At 42.1% G+C, this 27,639-nt stretch overlaps 1 protein-coding gene across 11 annotated transcripts in view; it reads right to left on the bottom strand.

Moving 5' to 3' along the window:
* Positions 1 to 344: 344 nt before the first annotated feature.
* Positions 345 to 27,639, bottom strand: part of MAST4 (microtubule associated serine/threonine kinase family member 4) — a 354,406-nt gene continuing 327,111 nt past the window's right edge. For 8 of the 11 annotated variants that reach the window (XM_064140713.1, XM_064140714.1, XM_064140715.1 and 5 more), the window contains 10 exons: positions 20,021 to 20,143; positions 19,665 to 19,777; positions 17,215 to 17,342; positions 16,863 to 17,095; positions 14,902 to 15,099; positions 11,293 to 11,522; positions 9,483 to 9,605; positions 8,180 to 8,316; positions 7,497 to 7,678; positions 345 to 6,668 (listed from right to left, as the gene is read on the bottom strand). In XM_064140713.1, the coding sequence (XP_063996783.1) occupies positions 2,797 to 6,668; positions 7,497 to 7,678; positions 8,180 to 8,316; positions 9,483 to 9,605; positions 11,293 to 11,522; positions 14,902 to 15,099; positions 16,863 to 17,095; positions 17,215 to 17,342; positions 19,665 to 19,777; positions 20,021 to 20,143 (5,339 nt within the window). In that variant the 3' untranslated portion in view covers positions 345 to 2,796. The remainder of the gene's footprint in view (positions 6,669 to 7,496; positions 7,679 to 8,179; positions 8,317 to 9,482; positions 9,606 to 11,292; positions 11,523 to 14,901; positions 15,100 to 16,862; positions 17,096 to 17,214; positions 17,343 to 19,664; positions 19,778 to 20,020; positions 20,144 to 27,639) is intronic. The other 3 variants (XM_064140716.1, XM_064140717.1, XM_064140724.1) reach the window with 1 other exon arrangement.

The following is a 27,639-nucleotide window of genomic DNA, read 5'->3' as shown; positions in this document are numbered from 1 at the left end:
CTTGTGCCTACCACCACCTGAGATGAGACAGTCACCTATGCAGAGAAGACTGGATGAGGCACTTAGTGCCATGGTCGAGTTGACTGGATAAGGCTGGGCGATAGTTTGGACTGGATGATCTTGGAGGTCTCTTCCAACCTGGTTGATTCTATGATCTCCATCTCCAGACTAATCTGCATTTCCTCATGCCAAATCTTTGGCCAGCATGTGCCTTAGTGGATGCAGAGTTGGCCCCCCAAGAGGTGAAAAACCCAAACCAACAAACAGCTGCCTTTCTCCAAGTAGAGCAGAGATGTGCCTTTACAGGCATGAAAGCAGTTCAAAGAAACAATCTGACACAACAGTTTCATGCTGAATTTTTATTTCAATGTTACTCAACTGCATAAGTATAAATAATCATGTTCAATATACAACAATTATGACATCCATAAGGAGTTTCTTAGAGAAAATAAGACTGCAAACACTTTATTGCACAGACCCTAACAAATTTTTTTTCCTCCTTTCCTTTTTTTTCTTGTCAGCTGAGGAATCTACAGCAGAAAGACTACAAAAGAACACATCAGAGCTACAGTCACACAGAACAAGTAGAACACAGGCAGCAGGATCTCTAACAGATCACTGCTAAGATTACAGATAAGGTAAACACCAGCAAACAGGAACTACATAAACACAAGCTTAAGCACTGTTACGCTTCCAAAATGCAAAGAACTTATTTGCCAGAAGTGATAAGGAACTATACAAAATATACATAAGGTATACTGTAAACAAATAGCTGTATGTGCTTTAAAGGAAACAAGCGGGCAGCTGAAAAAATGCAGGAGACTGTAAACTAGGAAATATCTCCCAGATAGAAATGTTATTTCAAAGTGCATTAGCGTTTATTTGTAGTAATTGCCAAGCACAGGTGAACTGTAAATGTTGAGACCATTTTATCTTTTGCACTGCTCAAGAAATATTCTCCACTGCTCACTAGCTCCTCTGTGAATGCAAAGGCAGAACGAATGCTGTAGTGTCACATGAAAAAATAGAAGGATTTGTTTGTAGTATCACCTTTACATGGTAGGTTTGCTGTAATCCAACTCAACTAACTGGTGTACTAACAGAGTTCTCACCAGAGGAAAATTAATTCCACACACTGTCGGTTTTCATACAAACCTCCAAGTCGAGATTACACTGTGCTTTTGTGACTTTGAGACAGAAAGACAATCCATAAGCCCTGATAAAACAGGCAGGGGCCTAGCTCTACTATGGGCACATGTAACAGAAAAAAGCAAAACTGACATTTTATTGATCCTAATCATCAAAACCCCCACACTCCAGCAGGGTATTTTTGTAGTGCTTCTGTGTATGCTTTAAATTTTAACTTCCATCCTTCACAATTAAATACCTCAATGCTAGAATAACCGTCTGTATGTCCCACATGTATAAAACTTAAATAAGGCTTAGCAAAAGTAAAAAGACAGTCACATTCTAGCACCAAATAGCTCCAACAGCTTCCTTTGTTACAAAATGCTTCTTTTATAATTACAGTACTTTTTTTCCCCTTTTTTTTTTTGCATACAAATAAAAGGATTGAGTTATGAAATGTACGGAGCTACTCAATGCATTTAGAAATGAATGTGAAACTTAGAATCACTTGCTAAAAACAGCAAGTAAGTAAGAGTACAACATAAGGCCCCAGCTACGTATTGAAGGTATTGGATGTCCTGAACTTTTTTGAAGATATGATACTGAAACTACTTTTCCCCCTTTTTACCTTACTTGCCGTGAAACAGAATAAAAGCTAGAGCAATGTGACACTAATTATGCAGACCTATGCGCCACGGTAATACAAGATCTCTGAATCTATTACAAAAAAGGGATGAACATACCAGTAGTACTGCAAGTCATGTGCTTATACTTGGTGCCTCACACTGTAAGGCCTGGAATTTAAAAAAGCTCACAGAACTTGAGAGGACTGCAGCAAAAACTAAGCACATGGTGTGTGCTTCATAGTTTCAGCTTTGTCTGAGGTGAAGGTCTCAGAATATGCTCCCAAAAGACAAGGGAGAAACGACCGTTTCACCACAAAACATGACTCTGATGGAACACCTTGATAACCAAGTGATCCTCCCATAGCTTTAATGATACCTACTCTAACAGACAGGCTTTATGCAGTAGGGAGATGCAGTTGTGTCTTGTTAGAGCTGCAGAAGCAGTCAGTCAGGTAAAGTACTAAAAAACTGCATTAAAAATAGATGTAAAAACTCACAATAAATTACCGTATTTATTCTGTACTACAGTTTTGTTTTTCAATCTCTAGCTAGACTTTTTAGTAAGCAAAAATGTGGCCTGTTTTTGTTTTCTGTTCAGACCAATGCTTGTGCATACCCATGCCCGGTCTGAGTTCTGATAATGGTTTCAGATTTGAGTATGGCAAATAAGTGGCAAAGCGACTATCTTAGAAAAGGGGAGAGTAAACAATGCAATCAGCAGCAAAGTATATATGCTACATTCAACCCCCAAACAGAGTATTTACAGAGGAAATCTTTTCTTCAACAGCTGTCAGCTGTAAAGGTATTTTTTTGTACAAATACTATATGGTAACAGTTTTACCGGTTACAATTGGGAAGGCATTTTGAAAAACAACAACAACAACAACAAAAAAAAGTTGTATCTTTACATATCCCCTCTATTCTCTTTAGTGACAAGAAAGATTTGCCGCACAAAGTCACGACACAGTGCTGGTTTTAAAGGCAGTCCAATGTGTTATATTGACATTGTTTCAGCTAGTCTTGAACTCACACCTGCCAGGTCTTAACAGGACTTTTTGTGAGGACTGCTCCGTGAAGCTTCTTTTCCTCGCCGTTGCCGAGATGAGTCTTTGTCATCAGAAAGTGCGTTAGGGCGGTCAGGTGTGGTTGCTGGCCTAGGTGAATCCTTACTTACATTCTGTTTTCTTGAAGCAGACTGCTGAGCCTGAACAGCATCTTTTCCCTTTACTTCTACAGTGTTAACAAAAAAAGACTTGTCTTGATTTCCAGGTTTCCCTCTAAGGCTTGAAGCAGGGTGATGGGCTTCTACTACAACAGCAGCACTGTGCAAGGCCACCAGAGAAACGCTTTTACTCATTTCTGCCTTATTGCTCCCTGCAGAAATGGTATTTTTCTTATTTAGTTCCTTGCCAGTTGCGGGAAGCTCAGGTGAGCCTGCTTTAACTTTTGCTGAAGAAGCATCACTCCTTGCTGAAGACAAAACAGGTACTTCTTGTCTACATTCAGAGGAATTGGCTGAACAAATCGGTGGCTTTGTTGCTGTTGCAGCCACACGACAAGAGCCCTGCCCACTGGCAGCTGATAAATGTTTCATTGCAACCTGCTTGTTTGCATCCTCTGACTGTTTTTGATTAATTTGTCCTTTCCCTTTTGAGTCTTGGGAGCTTTTGCTACTTGCAGTTGCCTTTTCTGCTCCCTTTCCTCTGACACTGCAGTTTGCAAGGCAAAGGGTAGGCTCTACTTTCCCACTATCAAGCTGAATATAAAGTGCGTCAGTGCATATTTTTCCTTCAGGTCTCTTGTCTGCAGAGACCACATCACTACTAGGATTCTTGTCTACCTCTTTACTCAGCAAGAGACAGTCTTTCACAGTGGAAAACTTTGGAGATGTGATTTGTTTTTCACTGAGGTGAAGTTGCTTTTGATCAGCAGAGTCCCCCGAACCTGACAGTTCTTGCCTCTGCATCTGCTTAGAACTTTCTAGGCCTGCTGGTGCCAGGCCAGCAGCCGAGAATTTGGGTTTGGCGTCAGAAGCAATGTTGCTTATTTGGGGGGTGGCTACTGAGCCCTGCTCTAAACTCACAGGCCTTCCGGGCTGCATATGCTCAGTGCTCGTTTTTCTCAAAGAGCCTGAAACAGAAGAAATGGGATCCAGCACACTTTTACTGGCATGCTTCCCATCTTTCCGGGAGCTAGTAGACACCTGAAGAGTAGTTTCTTTTTCTTTCGAAGTTGCAGAGCATGGCTTTTGTGACAACGTCTGCTTATCCACGTACTTAACGTTAGAGGAACTTGTATCAAAGGCTGGCTTCTGCTTATTACTGCTGCTTTCCACATAGGTGGCAGCAGGCTTCACATGTTCTTGAACATAAGCGTCTACAACACAGTGTTTGCTTGACATGTGTCCCACAGCAGAGGAACCTGAAGCATTAAGTTGCTGCTGAGGAACTTGGCTGACCTGCTCTCTCCCAGTAGTCTGAAGCCTTATGTCAATAACCTGTTTCTGATCTTTATTTCCTAAATCTTTGGTATTGTCCTTCCACACAGAGGAAACCAATGCAGACTTCTCATTTTTAGTGTCACAGCCTACTGATGGTTGCATGGGTTTTCTAGGTGGAAGAGCTTCGCTCTTTGATTCTGTGGTAACTTTCTTAGACTCACTGAGAAGGTCCTTCTTGGTTATATCTCTTTCCATAAAACTACTGGCAACACTGGTGTTGTCTTTGCCTAGCTGTTTCACTGATTCTCTGGCATCCTTAGGCTGTGCTCTGGGGCCAGCTGCCTGCATTTTGCCTTGCATCTGAGGTGGAATGGCAAAATCAGCACATTTTTTTTCATTGCTTTTGGAGTAGCTTGTTATCAGGATATCTGTGGCAGATACCTTCAGAGAGGACTCCCTGATCACCTCCACCTTTGCAGGGATAGGCTCACAACTTCTCTGGGTTACTGGCTGTTTGGTAGGCAACTCCTTTTGTATTTGCTTCTCTTTTTCTAAAGGTTTTTCAGGACTGCTTTGGATAGCAGAAAGTTTGGAGTGTGTTTGACTAGTTTTAACAGTCTGAATAACACAAGACTTCACATCCACTGAGTTGTCCTTCTGCTTTGAAGGGGAGGTGTCTTTCTTCTGACCATCTTTGATAACAGAAACACTGCCTTTAGTAGCCAGACTAGAAACTTTTTTCTCCATCACTACTTCTGCAGCCACAGAGATGACAGGTGGATTTGGAGAACCCTTGCTTGTTTGCAGAACCTGAGTCTCTGATACATTGACTTTGCCAGATTTTGAATAGCTTAAAAACTGTTCTTTCTGACAGGGCAGTTCTGCCTTCCCTCCGCCCCTTTGTGGTACTGGGAGTTTAGGAGATCCCCCATCACTGCTGGTGCTCTGTCCTTCTGGCAGCACACACAAAGGAAGTTCAGTCTTTGGAGCCTGTGGTCCAGAAAGTAATGCGATGTCTAGTGTGCCTTCTATTGGCTTCAAACAGGAAATGGATCTCCCATCAAGTTTATATTCTGATGGGCTTTTTCTGACAGGAGCCTCAGTGGAAATCAGGGCTGACTTTTCCACACTCATGTCTGTTCGGCTATTCAAGGTCTTCAGAGGAACAAAAGAAACCGAGTTAACCTGAGCAGCATGCGCACTGCCAATAAACGCTCTAGCATCAGCAACTAGAGTGGACTCCTGTTGTACATTTAAGGGTCTGCCTGCATTAAGCTGAAGGCATTCATGAACATTTGACGTTAGTTTAGGTTTTAGCACTGGACAGACACTGTCATCTTTTTCTTCCATGGACATCTTCTTCCTAAGATAATCAATATTTGCAAGCTTACCATCCATCCTTTCAAATTTGGCAAACTCTTTTGCTGGTACGTTTTTGTCAGTGTTTTCTCCCTTTCCACTTGTCATCCTGTCAGAGGACTGAGGTAACACATCTTGCAGAGTATATGGAGGGGAAACTCTTTTGAAGTCGTAAGAAACATGACTGAGTTCACTAGGAGGAAGCCCATGACACACCATCTGTACATCTAAAGCAACACCATCATTTGATTTCAAGTTTGCATTCTTTTGAAGGGTGTCTTTGAGTATGCCACCAGCTGACTGGGTCTCTAAAGCAACACTTTTTGTTTCAGATTGATTTAATTTTTCTAATACCTTCTGGAATGCTGTTTTATCTCTTTCTTCCAGTCTTAAGGTATTGGGATTTTCTGGTTCACTGTTAGGCTCGTGTATAGCAGCACTTGTTTTCTCAGCAAAATCTTGCTTTTTCATAACTATCTTGACCTTCAGCTTCTCTCTATCTAGTTCATCGATGGATTCTTGCCTACCTAATTTTCGGGAGATAGGTCGTTTCAAGCAGCCCTGCTCTGCAGGTCTGACTCGTGTGAGTGACGGCACATCACACACATTCTCCTCCAAGCTCTGAAGAATTAGCTCCCTTTGAGGTAATTCTCTATTCACTTCCTCCTGAGTCACTTCCAGACTGTGTTTTCGTGAACATAAGTGTTTCTTATCGCTGCCATAAGAGGGTGCAAGTTTCTCTTCAGACTGGACTCTCTTCAGCAGTGGAGATCTTGGAGGCTCTGCACTCTTTGGCCTAACAATATGCCTTACAATAGTTGGAGGGGAGTGCATTTTGCTAGGAAAAGACTGAGCAATTTTTGTATTTCCAATTGAATATCCTAGCAATGGTGATGGAGATCGCTGAGGAGATGTTGGCTGGGGTGTTGGGGAAGGTGTCCGTGCAAGAGGAGAGAGAGGAATGCTGCCAGCTGATTTGCGCCTTCCTGATCTGTATCTTTGCCCACCAAGCTTTGGACCCAAGCCATGAAGAGTGCTGGGTCTTATGTGTCCTGAACCAGCTGGAGAATTGGGAGCACTTGAACTAGGGGAGCTACTCTGGGAAGAGTTAGTACCTACAATAAAAACAAACAACATTAATATTAGAAAGATTTTCTAACTCTTGTGGAAACGCTCAGCGAGACACAGAACTGCCACTGGCCCAAGAAGTCCATGTGCCATCTGCTGCCATAACGTTCCAAAATTTGAAAGGTTCTGAGTGAGGGCTGTACCCTCCCCAAATCACTGCAATTACATTGCTATTTCTCCCTTTCTTACTCTGTTCCTTCATGCCCTTCTATTTAAATAGAACAGCTAATGTTTTCTGCCACTTCAAAGCAGTAATCAAAACCTTTCAAATAATTTACCTTTTCCAAGGGATTGTACAGTAACTGCCACTTTTTTGTACACACAGAAATTGTGACACAATTAAAACAAGAAACAGGGGCAGGCTTCCAGAGGCCAGAAAGAAGGACATTCCAGAACTCAGCCAACCTTTTCAGCAATAAACCTACATTCCTAAGTGTCCAAGATAGTTCCACTACATAGCAACTTCTTCCTCAGTTTTGTTCTTTTATTGATAAGCCCTTCCTGGAGTGACATTGTACCTTCTATTCCAAAGGTGGATTGTTTACTATTCAACTTATAGTCACTGGACTTGGACTTACAAGTCTAGGATAAGCCTAGTAGACAGTTTCCCCCTTCTAGGTGCTTCTCTATAATGAAAACACATTTGACTTTTCAGTACTCTTATTCACTTTTCCGGACAGAAATCAGCTGTTTGATGGTTATGCTTGCTAGAGCCTAGCATAGCTGTTAGCACAGTTTAATAGATTTGAGGGGCTCACACGAAGCAGACTACATTTCAAGCCCTTTTCCTCTGCCCTCCACATCTTCACACTCACCAGATGGAAAATCAGGAGTAGAGCGGTAGCTTGGGGTAGGTGATCTAGGAGACAGGCTGTGGGTTGGAGACCCAGGCAAGCTCTCCCCTGAAGACAGTGATCGGTTCAGGCAAGAGAAACTTCTGCTGGTGTGAAGAAGAGGAGAAGGTTGCTTGGCCAGCTTTTTAAACAGAGATCGTCTCCTAGTTTGAGAAGAGCACAAGATTAATCAGAAGATAAGATACACAGAAGACATAATCACCACTAGCAAGACTTCAGCAAGTTGAAATTGCTTCCCTCTCCCATTACCCTCAGAAAAGCAAACACTGGATCTAAATACTACATGAAAGCAACCCACACTGCAGAGTGTGCAATACAGAAAGTATGCTTATTTGATACTAAGTGGGATAGATATTACTTTTAAGAGAGAGGTGAAAAGATGTACAAAACAATAGAGAGAATATTAACTTAAACTTTTAAACTAATTGCTATGTATCACAGTATCACAGTATCATCAGGGTTGGAAGAGACCTCACAGATCATCAAGTCCAACTCTTTACCACAGAGCTCAAGGCTAGACCATGGCACCAAGTGCCATGTCCAATCTTGCCTTGAACAGCTCCAGGGATGTCGACTCCACCACCTTGTGTGTATACATACACACAAGGAAGCTTTGTCTGCCAGGAAGCAAATGGATTACTCACCTCTCTAAACTCTCTTTCTTCTTTGTTTTCTTACTGCGCCGGACCATTCGGCTCCTGTAGCTGTTCCGCCTGGCAGGTCCTGTCTTGATTGAAGTGTTCTCAAAAGGGGTTGTTGTTACTGAGACTTTGTTACCACTCTGCCAAAATGGAGAAGGAACCTTAAGGCGTAAGTAATACAAAGCAGTTTTGCCTAAAATGGAAGCTACATAACAAATGCAAATGCAACAAGGCAGAACTCCAGCACCAGAGTAATAGCTGGCAGTGTAAGAGCTCCTATGCAGACATCACCAGGCTAATTTACATTAGATAAACCGTTACTGGAAAATCTCATATTTTGCCACACTTCCTAAGCTACCTCCATTGCAGCTTTGGGACAAAGAGATCTTCCAATAACTGTAGCCAGACAGGAGGAGAGCAAGGTTTGACTAAGACTGCAATAGTCAAGGTGAAAGCTTCTACAGGAATGCTGTGATTTCCCATCAAGTATAGCTGTCACTAAGCAATGACAACTTCCTTTGACAGGCAAAGTTCTGCATGTAAATTTATTATTAACAATTTATAACGTAAGCCAATACATAGCTGTCTGAAGTAATTCTGACCCATGTTAGTCTGCGCTAAAAAGATTACATGAAAACTGCAATATGATGAGCTACAGTGAAGAAGTCAGACATCACTGCACACTAAAAAAAAAAAAGCTGTTATTTTTCATTTGTTCTTAAAGAAAAACTAACGTTCTAATGGAACAGATGTCAGAAAACTCAGAACATAAAAATCTGATAGATCACTCAGAGAAGTCCAACTGCAGGACCAAAACTTCGTTAAGCAAAAAAGGTCTAAGGGATATGCTCAGCTACATACCACACAAAAAACTTTTTGGTCCTTAAGACCATAAAAGGAAGGTTCCTGTAGAACAGACAAGAACAGATTTCATGTCCTTTGTTCCCACTTTTCCTCACTGATTTAATCTTAGAGGGAGAACAAAAGAGGGAGCATTTTCACTGAAAGCCTGAATTACCTGAAGAAGGTAGGGAAATTTGTGCTTGAAAATGTCTTTTTTTTTTCAGAGACAGAGACTTCTGTTTGTGTCAGTGTCTCTAATGTACTTTGGCTACCTCAGCAACAGTGCCAGTTTATTGCACTGACACTACAATCACAGCAGGATACATAAAGTCATTGACCTTTTCTCCAGTCTGAACTTGAACAATCACAAAATCTAGTAACTAATCGCTGAAGAAAACAAATAATCTCTTAATCCTTGATAAAAAGAGCAAGCACTTTTATATCTCATCTGTCTATAAGGTACCTTTAACAACAACTCAATGACTTCAGTATGAACAAGACCATGTACTGGCTCTCCGTTGATATGAGTAATCAGGTCTCCAGCTTTTAAACCTGCTTGATAAGCTGCACCTCCTTCTTCCACGTTCTGGAAAACAGAGAAGACACACAATATGGACACTTGTTTAACCTTTGTACTTCCAAAAATAAGCTTTGTTTAATAAAACCTTTATATAAACCCAAGCAATAATGAAGAAAACTTACTAAGTTGTACAAAGAAGGAAAAGAAAAAAAAAATCATCTCTTTCACCATCAACTACTTACTCAGACTTTATACTGACATGAGGCCTGGAACAGTTTCTAAGTTCATTGAAACACCACTTGTTGTCACTGATACTTAGTAATCTCTCTATAGCAGGGCTGTTTCCACAAATTGTAAAGCAAAATTGTAAAATGGAATTAAGATTTTTTAGCATCCAACACTGAGAAATGCTGACATAATGCAGTGGTCACATGCAGTACCCTAATCACAAAGAAAAATAACTCCTCCATGGAGTTAAGGATTGTTTTCATCTGACTCACAGTCTCCAGGCTGCTCAGAGAGAACAGTGTAACACAAAGGTGATAAAGTACCAAACCAAACTGACTTGCAGATTATTTTGAGGATGGCTTAAGTAATTTATCATCTTTTAAAGTGAGCTTTCAAAAACTTGTCATGCAATGACTACTGAAGCCTACAGCCATTATGGAGCTAAACCCAAGCAACAAACTTGCACTATCTTGGAAAAAAAAAAAAACTCACAACAATAACAAGAAAAAAACAACCCAGAACTAGAACTTCTAGCACACTGTATCATTTCCTCCCTTCATTTAACTGGTATGATGCTACACCAGTGGCAAGAAATAATTAAACCAAATTTATTCCATTATCAAAACAATGTACTTGATTACCCAGATTCAGTGTCCTTGATGGATTAATAGGTCCGAGATCCAAATAACACACGTGAAAAATGAGTAATACAAAAGTAACTGCATCAGTAGCATTGCTACTTCAAAAACCCACAATGCATCTTTAAAACAAAGTACCGTACAAAACTTCACACTCTTTGATATATTTTTAACAAAACTTGCAAAATTATTTTAAGGTAATTATTTTCATTTTTACACCATATTTATGCATATAAAAATGTAGATACTTTTGGCTTAACATCAATTATAAAATAGATATAAATACATATGTATTTATAGAAATACTTGTTTTAAAATTAAGGAGTTCAATAACCAATGGAATGAAAGAACTCCTGTCTTTTCCTTTAGCCTGCCTCCCACTTTGCTCAAATTAGTACTGACCAAAGGATAAAAAATACATCATGTATCAGAACAGGTCAGTCCTTTTCCTGTGCCACAAAATCCTCAAAAGGTATTCACAATTCCAAATCAGTTGTGCATTTCTACATAAAAAATAGTGCTTAAAATCATCCTATTTGTGTCCAGTGAAATACTGTTGTCTACTGTGAATCAGCTACATGTGTATTTCAACAACTTCTGTTTATGATCTCCTGTTTTCAGACCCTGTTTCAGTCAAAGCAAAGCCTTTGCTAAGCTACAATGCTCTGACCTTAGATATGGCTGTACACAATTGCCAAACTTGCCCAAAGAGAGGGTAGGTAATACTGCACACGAAGACCACTTCTGGCAAAGGGGGCTTGTGCTGTCCCTAAAGCCAACACTGGTCTTGTGTAAGAAAACTGTCTGGCATGACATCATGACTTACACTGTAACTGTCAACAATAAGAAACCACGAGTACTGTGGCTGTAAATAGCTATTATCTTACCCAAACAATATGGTCCACAGTGTAGATATCACTGTCGCCCACGTAAACCCTGATGGCCCGGATGGTGAAGCCATACTTTTTTCCTGAACTGTGAATTACTATTGGTTGATGAGGACTTGCAGCAGTGATGGATGAGTCACGGCTGGGAGATGAATCTCGGGAGGATGATGGGTCAGATGATAGGGAATGCGGAGACATAGGACTTCCCAAAGGAGAAACACCAAACACATCTGGAAGAAAAATAATCTGCCTGTTAGAGTACATTCTGAGCACACACATACAGATACAGAACAGGGAATCTGCTTAATAAACAGTTTTGTGTAACAAATAACTGCCTTCATATAAGCACTCTGCCCTCCTCAATTAGTGTGTATCTTGGTGATCTTAGAACTAAGTAAATTTCCTTGTAGTGTAAACTGTACTTTTTTAATACATGGGTTTATTTCTTAGATGTAGACTGATTTTTCCTTTTTGACAGGAAATACACTCATTGCTCACTTTAACAGAATGATTCTCACCCTCTTCCTAATAAAAAAAAACCAAATTCAGACTTTGGCATTACTGTGAGTACCCCCCAGACCATTGTCAAAATCACCCAGCCAGGATAAAATAAAGCACTAGTTGTGTTTTTTTTACTTTGTTACATACAGACGTAGATAAAGACTCCTGTAGTTAAACCACAGTATCTAGTTGATACATAGGACAGTAACTCAACGCTTTTACCAAGCCTCCACTTCTATGTCCTGCTATAGCAAGCAAGAATTTGTTGCAACAACCACTGCTGCTTCATTTTGTTTCATAGTTGAAAACACCATGTGCTCATGCTTGTGCAAAGGCAAACACAATTGCAGCAGCACAAAACACACTTCGGTGATCATAATAGGGTGACAGCTCTGCAAAGGAATGCAGCCCAGAGAGATTCCAGGTTTGGTGTCCCTGCCAAGTCACATCATGTGAATAGAGATATGCTTTGACAGCAGAGGTGCTACTCCCTGGATGTGAGGCACCAGAGGCTCACGGAGATTGGTATCACTGGGTTAATGTTGAAATCCCACAGAACAGCCAAACCCCAAGAGGACTGTCACTGTTACTCCCTGGCTCTGACATGCCCAGATCTTCCACCTTCTGCTGCATATGGGACATGTGCTGTGACTGTCAGCTACATGACTTATTTAGGTTGAGAACACTGACCATCTGCTGCTGTAGTTTATTTTAAGGATAAATATGAATAAGGTAGGATTGTTTGACAGCTAATATTAGATACAGCTAATATAAGATTTTGATTGTTATAAATACAATGATGACATTTTTAAGTGTAGGCAAAGCTAAGTTTGGATTTTGCAGAAATGATGCTGACTTGAAACTGTAAGAGAACTATAGTTTACTAAGCACATAAACTCAGCCTACATCATCTCTGCACTTAGTGATCTATGAAAGAGCTACTAGAATACAAACTGATGAATAACTCTTGAGTGTTACTTGGCTGTGCAGTTACCTGTGTGTATATAATGCTCCTGTGATAGCTAATCTCTATAGTTTGCATGCACTACAGGCCCAGGGCCAGCAGAAAAACATAACCATGGTGCTACTAGAGGGGTATACCAGAATCACATTTGGGAGAGAAACATTAGTTGGAAGAAAAAGGTTATATAGGGAACAAGCCCGAGTGCTAGCAAGCCACTTGCAGTTTCAGTAACAGCACTGAACCTTCTCATGTAGTTTGTGAGAATGATCACACATATTCAGAGAGCATCACAGAAATGCTTCTCATTGCCACAAAGTTGTTGTCATCCAAGGAGGGGCAAAATACATCTCTTTGATCTAAGGATCAACATTTTCCTCTTGACATGTCATGATTAGCAGCTGCAATGACAGGAACTGCATACCTACCCCATACTATTCTCTAAACGGAATGAGAAGGTAGCAAACATCAATTAAATGTGGGATTCCTGCAACAGTAGGGATTGTACAGGTCTTTCTCCTCTTCAAGCACTCCAAAACAAAGCACAATCTTTGCTCACCAAGGTGTTATGGAGGACATAGGACACTTCCTTTCAACCCAAAGATAGGTTAATAGGGTGGTTTAGGTTGGAAGGGACCATAAAGATTATCTAGTTCCAAACCCTCTGTGATGGGCAGGAACAACTTCCATTAGATCAAGTTCCTCAAAGCCCCACCCAAATTGACCTTGAACACTTCCAGAGGAGGCCTCCACAGCTTCCCTGGTGTGGCCATCTGAGCTAGATTTCTAGCTCAGACATAGGGGAGAGGTGAACATTCTAGGGATAGGCCATATAATGGCAACAATGGATAAGTTAATATAATTTAATTGGAGCATCAAGAGCTTTACGTCCAGAAGCAGAGCTTGTTCTTTCCTCTTGCTGGTTTCTGCTGCTTCAGCTGTGTTTGCTGTCTTCCCCCGCTATTGTTTTGTCTGCTGCTGCTTCGCTGCCACTTGACCCCTTCCCCATCCTCATTAAGGTTATTATATTTCTCTAGTAGTTTATTTCTCCTTATACTGTTATATTTAAACAATAAGAAATACAATTTTCATCTTTTCCTTGACTTTCAACAAAAATCTGTGTTGTGGTGAGTTTATTCTACCAAAGGAGGGATCCACCCTAACCCAGGACACCTGGGCAAGCTGTTCCAGTGCCACCTCATCCTCTCAGCAAAGAATTTCTTCCTAATGTCTAACCTAGATCTACCCAATTTCATCTTGGTCCTATCACTACACTTCCTTGCAAAGTCTCTCCCCTTCTTTCCTGTCAGTCCTAAAAGGCCACTGTAAGGTGTGGCCAGAGCCTTCTCTTCAAGCTGCAGAACACCAGTTCTCTCAGACTGCCCTCGCAGCAGATAAGCTTCTGTTCCCTGATCATCTTTGAGCCCTTCTCTGGACTCATTCAAGCAGATTCACGTCTCTTTTTATTACTCTGGTGGCTGGAGAGCTGATTACCACACTCCATCTAGGATTTCACCAGAGCAGAGGGCATAGAATAACCTCCTTTGACTTGTTGGCTACAGTTCTCTTGATGCAACCCAGGCTGTAAGTGCACACTGCTAGCTCATATTCAGTTTTTCATCCAACAAACCCTCAGGTCTTTCCTTGCAGGGCTGACCTCAATCCACTCATCATATCACCTGTATTTGCAGTTGGGACTGCCCTGTACCATGTTCAAAACCTTGTTGAAAGTCACAGATTACACATGCCTGTCAAGGTCCCTCTGGACGGCATCCCTTCTCTCCAGCATGTTTACCACACCAAGCTTAATGCGATGCTGTAACAAACAACTATTCCTGGAGCTGTACATAGCGAGCTACTTAAAAATGAAGTTACACCCCTAATATAGGATGGGCCAAGGACTGAAGCCTGCATACAGTTAAACACAAAGTAGTCACCACTAAAATACATTTTTGTTTGTCACAGAAGGTCCCTCAGTTGAAATGTGACCACTGTAACTCACTGGCAAGACTGCACACATGTGAACAAGGGAAACAGGAAAGTGTGACAAATAATCCACTCTGGAATTTTCAGAGTCTTGCACTTAGATCACAAAACATCAAGCATGCATAAATCATAACATTTCAAACAAAAAGATTTATCTCTACCTCCCGGGATCATGAGAGACAAAGCACTTGCAGAAAGGGACTTTGTGACTTTTCCAGAGATCTTCTTTTTCTCTGTGCTTTCTAATCGCTGACGAGCCACATGTGATGCAACTTCACTGGGTGGCTTTGAGTTATCTGTGCCATCCACACTCTCACTTCTCCCATTTACTTGATCTAAGTGCTCTGAAAAACTGCCAACTGTGCAAAGAAATAGGAATGAACATATTGAGGGAAAATTCGGGGTCTGGGAGTGTAAATGGTACATCTGTGATACAGATTATTTTTCCTTCATTTAGCAAGTTCATGGAACAATAGGAAAAGACAAGTAATTCTTCCAGGCTTACAGAATGCATAAACATTGATAGAATTAATTGAAGCAGCAGGTTTTTGTGGCCACTGGCTAAAGTAAATCGAGAGACAAAGCTGAATAAAGTCTGGTATCTCAATACTACACACTCACATTAGATAATTTAGTCACAAATCTATTCTTCATGTTTTGAAGTAAATGAAAGGCTTCAATACTACATAATAAGTTGCTATCAGCCTAACAACTTTTTCAGCATCGTTAAAACACTACATATAATTCCATTTTTAACTCCTATCTTTTGATTTTATTCTGTGGATGGTTTTCCACCACAAAGTAGAAAGACACCAGGCACCACTGACCTCAGCACTGGTATTATCCTAGCACAAGTAATAAACATATGCTGAATGGAGTTGGGACAATGTTTCAAACAATGGAAAAAACAACCATAAATAAAGGCCTTGTGCCACGTGAATGACTGGCACAATATTTCTTCAAAACTTTAAAGATGCATGACCTTATGAAATGTGCAGGGTAGCTCACCTGTTTAGAAACACAACAATTCCTAGCATTCCTTTAAGCTCACTGAATATACTGTTGATAATGGACCACAGAAAAATGGAATAACTCTTAAGGGATAAGTGGCAGAAGAGGATCAGAGACTTTTAAGTTATCACTGTTATTTCTGTATTAATATCAACACCATAACATGGACTAGGGGTTAATAAGCAAGACTTGAGATATAGCAAAACTGAGGCTTTGAAAGAGAGAAAGAAATGATCATACAGCTGGATTAGGCTGAGGAAATTAATTTTCTCAGAAATGGGAAGGAAGGGGGAGTTAAAAGTAACTTATAAAAGAAATAAGGGGTATGCAAACAGAAAAAAACAGTGAAGTACAAAAGGCAAATGTGTAGGGAGGTAACTAGAACTGTGCAACACTGCTGACATAGACTTCATTTGTATTAGGTATCCCAACAGTTATACAAAAGCCTCCTCTGAAAGTACAAAAAAGAGAGAAACCAGGGGCCTGGGTGCCACGGAAATGCATGTAAGTACTTGACGAGGGAGAAAGCTGCATAAATTGAGTAGGGAATGGTTTACAGCATTCCCTGCCAGATTGCTAATGACATTGTCTCCCCAAGTCAAAGACAGCCCTGGCAATTCTGAAAGGAGGACATCATTAAGATGTCTTAACTAAAAACACACAATAGTGCAGCTTGGCCTGTTATAAAACAGCAATACAGATCAGATGGAATGGCTCCAGGATGATCAACCAAAAGATCACCAACTTCAGCTAGGGAAGGCATAAAAGTAGTGCTTTACATGCTCAGAATATCTAAGACTCCTTTTCTTCACAGAAGAATCCTGCAAAGGCTCTATGGTCAAAACATCATTTTATTCACTTGCCTAGCAGCCTTCTACTGTCAGTGCGACCACACCCAATGATGGGGTTTCCAAAGATGCTGAAAACTTTCCCATACACACTTTCATGAGATCTTAATAGCTTGATTAGGAGCCCAAACCAGACCTTTCTTGGGATAGCTTTTGTCAAAAGCAGTTCTGAAATCCAGGACGTCTAAATCCATGAATAGCATTACAAAGACAATTCACAACTGTCTCTAATGTCATCAGTTAAAAGACTCATTGCAAATTACCTGACAACGTGGAGCTGCTGATTGTACTTGCTGGAGTGGTTACTTCAGGTTCATCTTGCACTATTTCCTCACTCACAAACACAGGTTTTTCCTGTTCTTGCCGGGGTTCCACTAAGCTTATGGAATCATCTTGTTCTCCTTCTGCTGATATGGCCAACTTAGGAAGCAAACCTGAACTGTATCGCTGCCTACTACATTCAGTGTCAGAGGAGATGGATGTAGATACTTGTTGTCTTCATTAAAAAAAAAAAACAAACAAACAGAAAACAAGCTCTCATGAAGTTATTGAGATGAGAAGGCCTGCTACATGGCAAGCAGGCTATGTGCCACTTCAGCACCTCTTTTTACTTACATTTCAGAAAATTCTGAGCTCCAGCTTAAAGATTCCATAGAAGGCAATGTTATGCTTTTTGTTTTGTCTCCTGCATCTTCCTTTTCTTCACCTTGTGTTTGAGTGACTCGATCTATACTACTAAAAACCTATTACAAACAAACAAACAAACCAGAAACACAAAACCCCCCAAATCATCACTGAAATATTTGATATAAAAAGATAAGCAGAAAAAACAGATTTCAAGTTGTGTTCTCCATGTTCTAAATGCTTATACAGTATTTCAGAGTGTAAACTTAAAACTGCTTGTGGCTTTTCAGTTTTCCAAGAGTTTGTGTTCTTACAATGCTTTCTTATTGTGTTCTTGGCTCCTCAGGTGCAGGATCACAAATAACACCTCTTCTCATTATGAATTAATGAGCTTTCTCCCCATTTTGCCATCTGAACCAAGAGAGTACAAACAAAATCCATAGCCTTGGGGTCTTCAGGTCACAGGATTAATGCACATCTTGTAGTAATTAAGAATGATAAAGCCAATTAAGGTAAAAAAGCCCTAACTACTTTATATCTACTCTATGGATGGTAGAAAAATAAACCTGAATTTATTTTGAAGTTAAGAAAAATTACTTGCCTAAAGGATTCAGGAAAAAACTCTAACCATTGAAGTCTATTGTTTGCTTAGCTGACAAAAAGCACACAGAAATTGTCAGATGTATATTCTACAGCCTGAAAGGCACAGGTAGAGATGCAATGATGCAACATTAATAAACTGAACTATTACTGCTACCGAGCCTTCAAAAGGTTAGAAGTTCATGGAATCACAGAATGAGGTTAAAAAATACCTCTGCAAGTCATGCTGTCCAACACCTCTGCAAAACCAGGGCCACCCCATAGATGGTTATTCAAGATCATGTGCATGTAGACCTCCAAGGATGGAGAATTCACAAACTCTGGATCACCTGTGCCACTGCTCAATCACCCCCACAGTAAAAAAGTGTTTTCTTGTTCCCAGATTGATCTCTTTATTTCATTTTGTGCCCACTGCCTCTTGTCCAAGTTATGCCCAAAGAGACTGCATCATTTACCAGTACCTAACTTGGAAACACACCAGCAAGTTAAAATAAGGATTTTATGGACAGTGTGGGTAACTACATCTACAGTTCCTGTCTCTGCTCTTCCATGCTATCACAGATGCAGGACATATTTGGAACTGCAGAACCAGCATAAAAGCCACCAGCTCCTTAAAGCATAACCCAGATGCAGACACAGATGTTCCAAATACCTTTAAAAAGTTCCTAAAGTAGGAAAAAGAAACTTTCCAAATAGAAAGTTTTTTAAAATCATTGCTGGATACTATGTTAAAACCTAAACCATGCTCATTCAGCATTCAACTTTTACTGTTTCCTGACAATTCATACTCCACAGCATTTCCTCAGTATTCCACTATGCTTCTGCTGGCTTCCCTTGTCCAGCAGTAATCAGCTCTCAACTACTAAAGCACACTACCCTTTGGATAATCAATTTTACCTCTAATTCACAGCATTCAACTCACTCCCCTCAAATCTCTAACGCTTTTTGACCAACTCAAATGCTAACCACTGCTTTGCTGTCTCCCTTCAGTCTAATGCCATTTCATTACCTGGAACACAAACCCTATGAGGAGAGGCTGAAGGAGCTGGGGGTGCTCAGCCTAGAGAAGAGGAGGCTCAGGGCAGACCTCATTGCTGTCTACAACTACCTGAAGGGAGGTTGTAGCCAGGTGGGAGTTGGCCTCTTCTGCCAGACAACCATCAACAGAACAAGGGGACACAGTCTCAAGTTGTGCCAGGGGAAGTATAGGCTGGATGCTAGGAGGAAGTTCTTCCCAGAGAAAGTGATTTGCCATTGGAATGGGCTGCCCAGGGAGGTGGTGGAGTCACCATCCCTGGAGGTGTTCAAGAAGAACCTGGATGAGGCACTCAGTGCCATGGTCTAGTTGACTGGCTAGGGCTGGGTACTAGGTTGGACTGGATGATATTGGAGGTCTCTTCCAACCTGGTTGATGCTATGATTCTATTAATAGCTACTATAGGTTAGTACAGTAATCTTTGTGTCATCATGTCCAAGACACTCACGATATGACTGGAGCAACATGCAAACTATGTACAAGGAAATAAACATGAGGAATATCTACCAGCATTTAACGGCACAATTTTCTAAACTTTCTCTCATGCTATTATGAATTCTTTACAGAAAATACCAATCTGTTAATATAATTCTCTATTATCTTCTTAAGGATTCAAGAAAATACTTTTCTACGTAATCTTTAATGTCATCCATTTCATTCTTGCTCAATTTCAGTTAAATTTCTTGAAGAAACAATGCCTTATACATCTCTTTTATATCTAATGTCTCCAAACTCTACAAAAGTTTATATGAACAAAATGATCATGTACATGACACATACTGACATTACAGAAATTTTTACTTACTTTGGAAAATCTGTGTGAGCATGAGGAAAATTGTCTGATTTCCAAACTAAAATCTTCATCATTGGTATCATCTTCTTCCTCAGTTTCCATATGGTGGTATTTCTCAGAACGAGCTACAGACAAGGGAAACAAATTATTTGGATTTATCAGGAAGAATGGTTATCAAGCTTTATATTAACTGTAAGGGTAACTTTACTCTTAAGATAATCTATGCTGAAATGTTAAACCATCCGTGAAATTTCAAGCTGCCAGTGCTTCTGATAATGGAGATTTTCAAAGCAGTAAGGAAACGTAAAGGCAGTGATTATTTAAACAAGACATTTATCACGTTTTTTCTAATGCCATGAAACACCTACTGTCAAAATAACTCGTGTCATCTTCAGATTCCAACTGCGGAATAAATTCTGCTTTCTGCCTCAGCAGACTATTCCAGTCAAGGCTCCTGAAGAACTTGTGCTGCTTTACTTCATATGCACCACCTGGGGGAGCCAGAGAAAAACACTCAGCAAATGAGATCAAATCTGCTGACATTAGTCCAACTAAGCCGCTCATCAAAAGTAAAGAAACAACTGTAAGAACACAATGAAATACTGGAATATTTGTTCTGGAGTGGTGGGCAAGGATGCTACTAATAAACGTAAGTTTAATACTAAAAAGAAAACAAGTAATCTTCAGGAGCAAGATGATGGCTTGATTGTATTGGATTAAGGTGGCATTGTTTCAGTGGAGGTGATGCTGCAGGAGTGATGTGAAAAGATGCCCTAAGCTGTCCCCACAGAGACAATGTCAGTTAGCTCTGAGTGACCCAGTGGCTGGCGCCTTTGTGATAAAATGCTTTTAAAAGGGTAAAAAACTACTCCACAGCAGCCTGAAAGAGAGGAGTGAGAATACGTGGGGGAAGCAATTCTGCAGACATGAAGGCTGGTTAAGGACGGGGAAGGAGGTGTTTCCTGTGCCAGAGAACAGATTCCCCTGCAGCTGAGGCTGAAGACCATAGCGAGGCAGGCTGTACCCCTGCAGCCCATGGAAATTAACAGTGCAGCAGATACACACTTAGACTCCATACAGGACCGCTTGCTGGAGTGGGTATATATCCAAAGGAGGGCGTGACTCTATGGGAAGACCCACGGAGAGAAGCCCACAGGGGGCAGATTTGTTGGCAAGACTTGTGACCACGTGGTGAACTCATGCTAGAGCAGGTTGCTCCTGAGGGTGCCCAGCAGAAGGAACCCACCGCTCACAGAAGGACTCATGCTGGAGAAGTCTGTGGAGAGCTACCTTCCATGGGAGGGATCTCTGTTGTGGGGCACCCCAAATCCCTTCTTCCCCCCACCTCCGTCTCTGGAGGTTTGAATGGGGGAAGAAGGTGGCATGAAACTGCTCCCCCAGCCCTGCACTGCAGGTTTGAAGGGGGAACAGCAAAAGGTGTCCTTTTCCACAAGTGTACTGACTCATGGCAAAGCCCATGCTGGAATTGGCTGGATTCTTCATGCTCAGTATATATGGTAACAGACACAATGTCTAGGAAGCTTATAAATAGAATGAGGGGAAAAAAGGGCAGAGTTCCTGCTTTTGCACTATTCTGTGTAGTTCCACTCCAGTCCCACTCTTGCACAGTTCATTCTGCTCCCCCACAAGTCTGCAAGTTCAGCAAGTGCTTAGGTGCATTTGAGAGCAAGCTGCCAGCATCACCTAGACCTGGCTTCTCTTGCACCATCATATCCTGATGTCCTGCTTTCTATTCTGAGCTCAGGAGCACAGCAGCAGTTTGGCTTTTTAACTTGCACTGCTAAGACAGCACCCCTCCATGATCTTTGCCTTGTGGAAACTGTCTGCAGACACTTTGGCCTTTGGTGGGTTTTAATTGCATTGGATTTAATGCTGTGTGGATACAGCTGCAGTTTTAGAGGCTGCTGCAGAAAAATTCAGAAGGGATTATCACTAACATCCTACTTCACCTCCACAACTAAAATCTGCTGTTTCCTAGGTTCTCTGCTCACCCTGATTTGTAAGTGGGGTAAAGCTGCCTGGTAGCTTAGCCTTTTCCATTTTCTCACTTTCCTAAATTACTAAACTTGCCCATAAGCATTCTTATGGAGATTTCCCAACTAAATTAGAACCTGTAAATAAACCTTAACTATTTCTGTATATAGCTTGGGGGTGGGGCTTTTAGGAAAAACAAAAATAATTTTTATAATTCCTGCCTTGGCCAATTAATTCCCAACAAAATCAACCCCATGCCAGAGCAGAGGAAGAGTGTGAAGAGGAAGAAGCAGTAGAGGTTACATGTAATGAACTGACTGCAGTTCCCACCCCGGTCACTTGTGTCACTCGTGGGGAAGAGCTAGAGAAACAGGAAATGAAGTTGAATCCATTAAGAAGGACCCTGCCCTGTTTAGGTGGAAAGTGACAGAGTAGTTTGGTGGGCAGCTTTTGACCAGTCAAGGTTAACCCGCCATGTTAATACAGCATTCCCTAGGTCAAGTTAAGTCAAGAGAAAGCTATAGAAAAAATGTGAAGTCTCCAGGACTGGTCTCCAAGTCAGAGTCAGGATTTCTGACTACACCAGTGAAAAATTCATAATAGACAAATCTTGTGAAAAGAACCCAAAATATCCCTGTAAGTCACTAGCCAAGAAGTGAACTCCTCTCACAGCAGAGAAAGGGGATACTACACCAAACCTGTGCAATTCTTGATTGGTATCAGACATTTCAACAGAGGTCCTTCTTCTGTGACTTTTCTTCTTCAAGTACAGCGTCTATCTCCCTTCAGCTGGAATAGGACTATACCACTCAAGGCCTCCTCAGAAAAGACATAATTACAATCTTCATAAAGTGTTATGCATCTAGCCAACATTAAGTAGATAGTGCTGTCACTTGAACTGCATGGTGCAGCCTGTGATAAACTCTGATATTTTCTAGTGCTCCCATGAGACCTGTCACTTTGCAGCATCCATTCCTGTGAGTTGGTTCTTATGCTTTAAAAAACAAAACAAATCCCACTTTGTTGCCCTTTCTGAACACCCCTCTGTGCTTCAAAGAAATGGCTGTCCCATTTCCTTCTTCACACTGCCAGCTCTTGCGAGACTACAAACAGCTGAATGCAATGAGTCCATAAATGAGCTGCACAGATGCTCCACGTGGCAGCACTGGCCATTACAGCAGCTAAGCCAGACATACTCAGTAAATTCACTTTCTTAACCTGCTGTAGCAAAATCAGCAGAATTTGCAACCTACTTCAAATCCAGCCTCTCACAATGGTCACAGTCTTGAACACCATTTACCAAGAAAAAAAACATTCTGGCAATGAAACTACAATGCCTGAAAGGAGTGTTCTTAAAATAAAGGAATGGAACTAGCTGTGGCTCTTCATTTTGCCTTTGTCAGCGGTGCCCTGTGCAGCACAGGAAGTAAATAGTATGCAAAGATGCTGACTGGGACATGACATCTCCCTTGCTTCTAACTTGTCCAACACAAGGCAAGTGAGAATAACAACCTTGGCTGGATGTTCCTTGCTCCAGACTATCAACTGCAGTGAAATCTAGGGGCTGTGCACACAGACCCCAGACACCAGAGGAGCAAGGGTCATGCAGTTCACTTATCTGAGTCCTGTCACCATGTCACAAAAGGAAGACCTGTCATTTGGGACCTCGTCAGCTGTACTTGGGGTCTGGTTTTACTCACAGTCCTCCTGAGTGGCTGTGGTAAGGCCAATAACGAACTGATTCTTAAAGCTTCTTTTTATATCAGTTCTAAAAATATGTAGTACAATCTGACTGCTGGACTTGTTCTGCCAGCAGTTTCCCAAACACTCTCATGTTGAGTCAATCTGGCACTTGTTCTCCTTCATAACTCCAGTGTACTTATATTCATGGCACACAGCATTCACTAAAAATATTACTATACCTTCACATTCAAACTTCTTTTATCTAGGAGGCCTTTTCTGCTGTGTTTACATGGTGCTTTGCCTGGTGGGATGGCAATCACTAACCAGGGTATGTATGCAATATTCTTCACTACTATATTCCCCAATAAATATTGCTCCAACAAATAAAGTGTACTGTATAAATGCACAGTGCTTTTCTTTGCCTACACAGGCTGACTGCCGCTAGGAAAGAAAAAAAACCTGGGTCACTGTCATAGGTGACTTGCTTTAGAAGGGTGTGGAAGGGCCATTATGCCAACCAGACCTGCTTGTCAGGGAATTTTGCTGTCTTCCTGTGGCCTGGGTCACAGATGTAAAAAGAAAGCTTCCTACTGTAGTACAGCCCTCTGATTACTATCCACTAGTGACGTTTCAGCTGGGAAGTGATGAGGTACCCATGGGAAGCCTTAGGGTAATGTCTGTCCTTGAGTGTGGTGTCACTGGCAGGACATCAGAGTCCTTGACCATAGGTTACTTTACAAGACACTGGATCTGTTTGCAACAGGTAGGGAAGGCTGTACAAACAGGGAAAAGGATCGGGGGGATAACCTACTCCTCAGAAGGGATAGGCAAGGAAGTAAAGATGGTGGGGCTGCCCTTGACAACAGGGAGGGATATCAACGTCTAATGCTTAGTGACGGTGGAGACAGAACTGAATATCCATGTGTAAAAATCAAGGAGAAGTTAATAATGCAGATATCATGGTGGAAGTCTGCTACAGACCATCCAGTTGGGATGATGAGATTGATAAAGCAATCTGCAAGCAGCTCTGATTGTTTCACAACTGCTACCTCTTGTTTTGGTGTGGGATTTCATCTTCCCTGATGTCTGCTACAAATTCAATACTGCAGAGAAGGAATCACCCCACAGGTTCCTTGAGTGTGTGGGAGATAACATCCTAACACAGCTGGTGAAGGAAGACAACTAGGAAAGGAGCCCTCCTGGATGTGTTGCTTGTTAATAGGGAAGGACCTGTGGGGGATGTAATGCTTGCAAAGTAACCTGGGAGTTGCGACCACAAAATTACAGTGTTTTCAATTCTCAGGGAAGTAAGGAGGAGGGGTTAAAAGAATAGCCACCTTGGACTTCCATAGGACAGATCTGGCCTGTTCAGGAGACTGACAAAATCCTGCCAAGACATACATCCAGGCAAAGGAGTGGAGAAACTATTTAAGAAGGAAAACTTCAGATCCTGAAAGATGAGCCAGTAAACAAGGAGACCTGTATGGTCAAATAGAGAACTCAGACTGGAGCTCAGGAACAAGAGGAGACTTTATAGCCTTTGGAAGAGAGGGCTGGCCATTCTGGTGGACTATAAAGACAGGGTGAAACATGGCAGGGACTAAATTAGAAGGGCTAAAGTGCAGCTCAAATTTAATCTGGGTACTGCTGTGGAAGATCTTAAAAAAATGTTTCTGTAAATACATCAACAGCAGAAGAAGAGGGAAGGAGAATTTCCAGCTTTTAATGGATGCAGGAGGAAACACAGTGACAAAGGATGAGGGAAAAGCTGAGGCATTTGATTTTTTTTTCCCTCAGTCTTTAACAGCAACAGTAGCTGTTCTCTGCGTAGCCAGCCAGCACTGGCAGACAGGAAAAAGGAAGGAAATGAGGCCTCTCTGCTCCAAGCAGAAATAGTTTGTGACCTGCTACATCTTTGGGTGCACATGAGTCTATGCAACCAGATGGGATCCATCCAAAGGTGCTAAAGAAGCTGACAGGAGAGATCACTAAGCCAGTAACAATGTATTTTTCCAGCAGCTCTGGCTAACTAGAGATTAGGAAATGCAACGCTCATATACAAGAAGGGACAGAAGGAGGATCTGGAAAACTACAGACCTGTAAGTCTGGCTTCAGTTCCAGAGAAGGTCATGAAGAAGATCATCATGATGGACATCACACATGGGACAAGAAGATGATCTGACCCAGTGAGTATGAGTTTATTAAGGGCAAGTCTTGCTTGACCAATCTAATCTCCTTCTATGACGAGATAACCTGCCTGATGGATAAGGGAAATGCTGTCGATGTTATTTACCATGACCTCTTGAAACAGTTTCCCACAGCATCCTCCTGAAGAAAATGACTGCACATGGCTTGGACAGGCACATGCTGTGTTGGGTAATAAACTGGCTGAATGGTCAGGTCCTGGGAGCTGTGGTGAATGGAGTTAAATTCAGTCTGCATTCAGTTGCTAGCAGTGTCCGCCAGGGCTCAGTACTGTGGCCAGTTGTGTTTAACATCTTTATCAGTGATTTGTTTGAGGGCAGTGACTGCGTCCTGGGCAAGTGTGCAGATGACATGAGGTTGGGTGGGCATGTCAGTCTGCTGGAGAGCTCTGCAGAGAGATCTGGACAGAGTAGACAGATGGTCTGAGGCCAATGTATAAGACTCAGTATGGTCAAGCATTGAGTGCTGCACTTGGGTCACTAACCCATGCAACAATACCAGCTCAGGAGAGAGTGGCTGGTGAGCTGCTTGGTGGAGAAGGAACTGGGGGTGTTGACATGGTCTCAAAGGTCTCATCCAAACTCAACAGTTACATGAGTTTGTGAATGCCACATGTCAGTTTTTTCTTTTTAAAGAGTCACAGAATTAACCAGGTTGGAAGAGACCTCCAAGATCATGCAGTCCATCCATCATCTAACTCTCCTAATTAACTAAACCATGGCACTAAGTGCCTCATCTAACCTCCTTTTAAACACCTACAGGGATGGTGACTACACCACCACCCCAGGTAGCCCATTCCAATGAGCAATTGCTCTTTCCACGAAGAACTTCTTCCTAACACCCAGCCTAAACCTGCCCTGGGGAAGCTTGAGACTGTGTCCTCTTGTTCTGTCATTGGGTGCCTAGGAGAAGAGATCAACCCCCACCTGGCTAGAACCTCCCTTCAGGTAGTTGTAGAGAACTCTCCTGAGCCTCCTCTTCTCCAGGCTGAACAACCCCAGCTCCCTCAGCTGCTCCTTGTAGGGTTGTGCTTCAGCCCCCTCACCAGCCTTATTGCCCTTCTCTGGACACATTCAAGCATCTCAACAGCCTTCTTAAATCATAAGGGCCCAGAACTGGACACAGTACTCAAGGTGTGGCCTAACCAGTGCCAAGTACAGGGGCAGAATGACTTCCCTGGTCCTACTGGCCACACTATTCCTAACACAAGCCAGGATGCTGTTGGCTTTCTTGGCCACCTGGGCCCACTTCTGGCTCATGTTCAGTCACCTGTGAACCAATGCCCTGAGGTCCCTCTCTGCCTGGCTGCTCTCCAGCCACTCTGTCCCCAGCCTGCAGCACTGCATGGGCTTGTTGTGACCAAAGTGCAGAACCTGGCACTTGGCCTTGTTAAAACTCATGGCACTGGACTGTGCCCATCCATCCAGCCTGTACAGGTCACTCCGCAGAGCCCTCCTACCCTCTAACAGATTGACACATGCTCTCAACTCTGTGTCATCTACAAGAGTACTGATGCTGGGCTCAATCCCCTCATCCATATCATCAGTGATGATATTAAACAGGGCTGAGCCCAGCACTGATCCTTGGGGAACACCACTAGTGACTGGCTGCCAACTGGATGTGGCAACATTCACCATCACTCTCTGGCCCGGCCCTCCAGCCAATTCTTAACCCAGCACAGAGTGCCCCTGTCAAAGCCACAGGCTTCCAGCTTTGCCAAGAGTTTGCTGTGGCAGACAGTGTCAAAGGCCTATGATGAAGTCCAGGTAGACTACATCCACAGCCTTCCCCATGTCCACCGGGTGGGTCACCTGGTCGTGAAAAACACAAACAAGTTGGTCAAGCAGTACCTGCCCCTCCTAAACCCATGCTGGCTGGGTCTGATCCCCTGGCCATCCTGGAGGTGCCCTGGAGCTACAGAGTACAGCACTGAACTACCACAGTGGCAGCTTGTGTTCTCATCAATACCCATTTACCTCCTTGATAAATGTCACCATGGAGAGAAGAGTACATGCATAAGCAGGAAAGCAAAACCATCAACATGGTGAACATACTGAGGGGGAAAAAAAAAAACCTATATGAAATCATTTTAGTAAGTTGTAGT

The sequence above is a fragment of the Pogoniulus pusillus genome, chromosome Z (genome assembly GCF_015220805.1).
Source record: "Pogoniulus pusillus isolate bPogPus1 chromosome Z, bPogPus1.pri, whole genome shotgun sequence".
Taxonomy (NCBI): domain Eukaryota; kingdom Metazoa; phylum Chordata; class Aves; order Piciformes; family Lybiidae; genus Pogoniulus; species Pogoniulus pusillus.
Note: the sequence above shows the minus strand (reverse complement) of the source record. Positions and strands in the feature narration are given on the sequence as shown.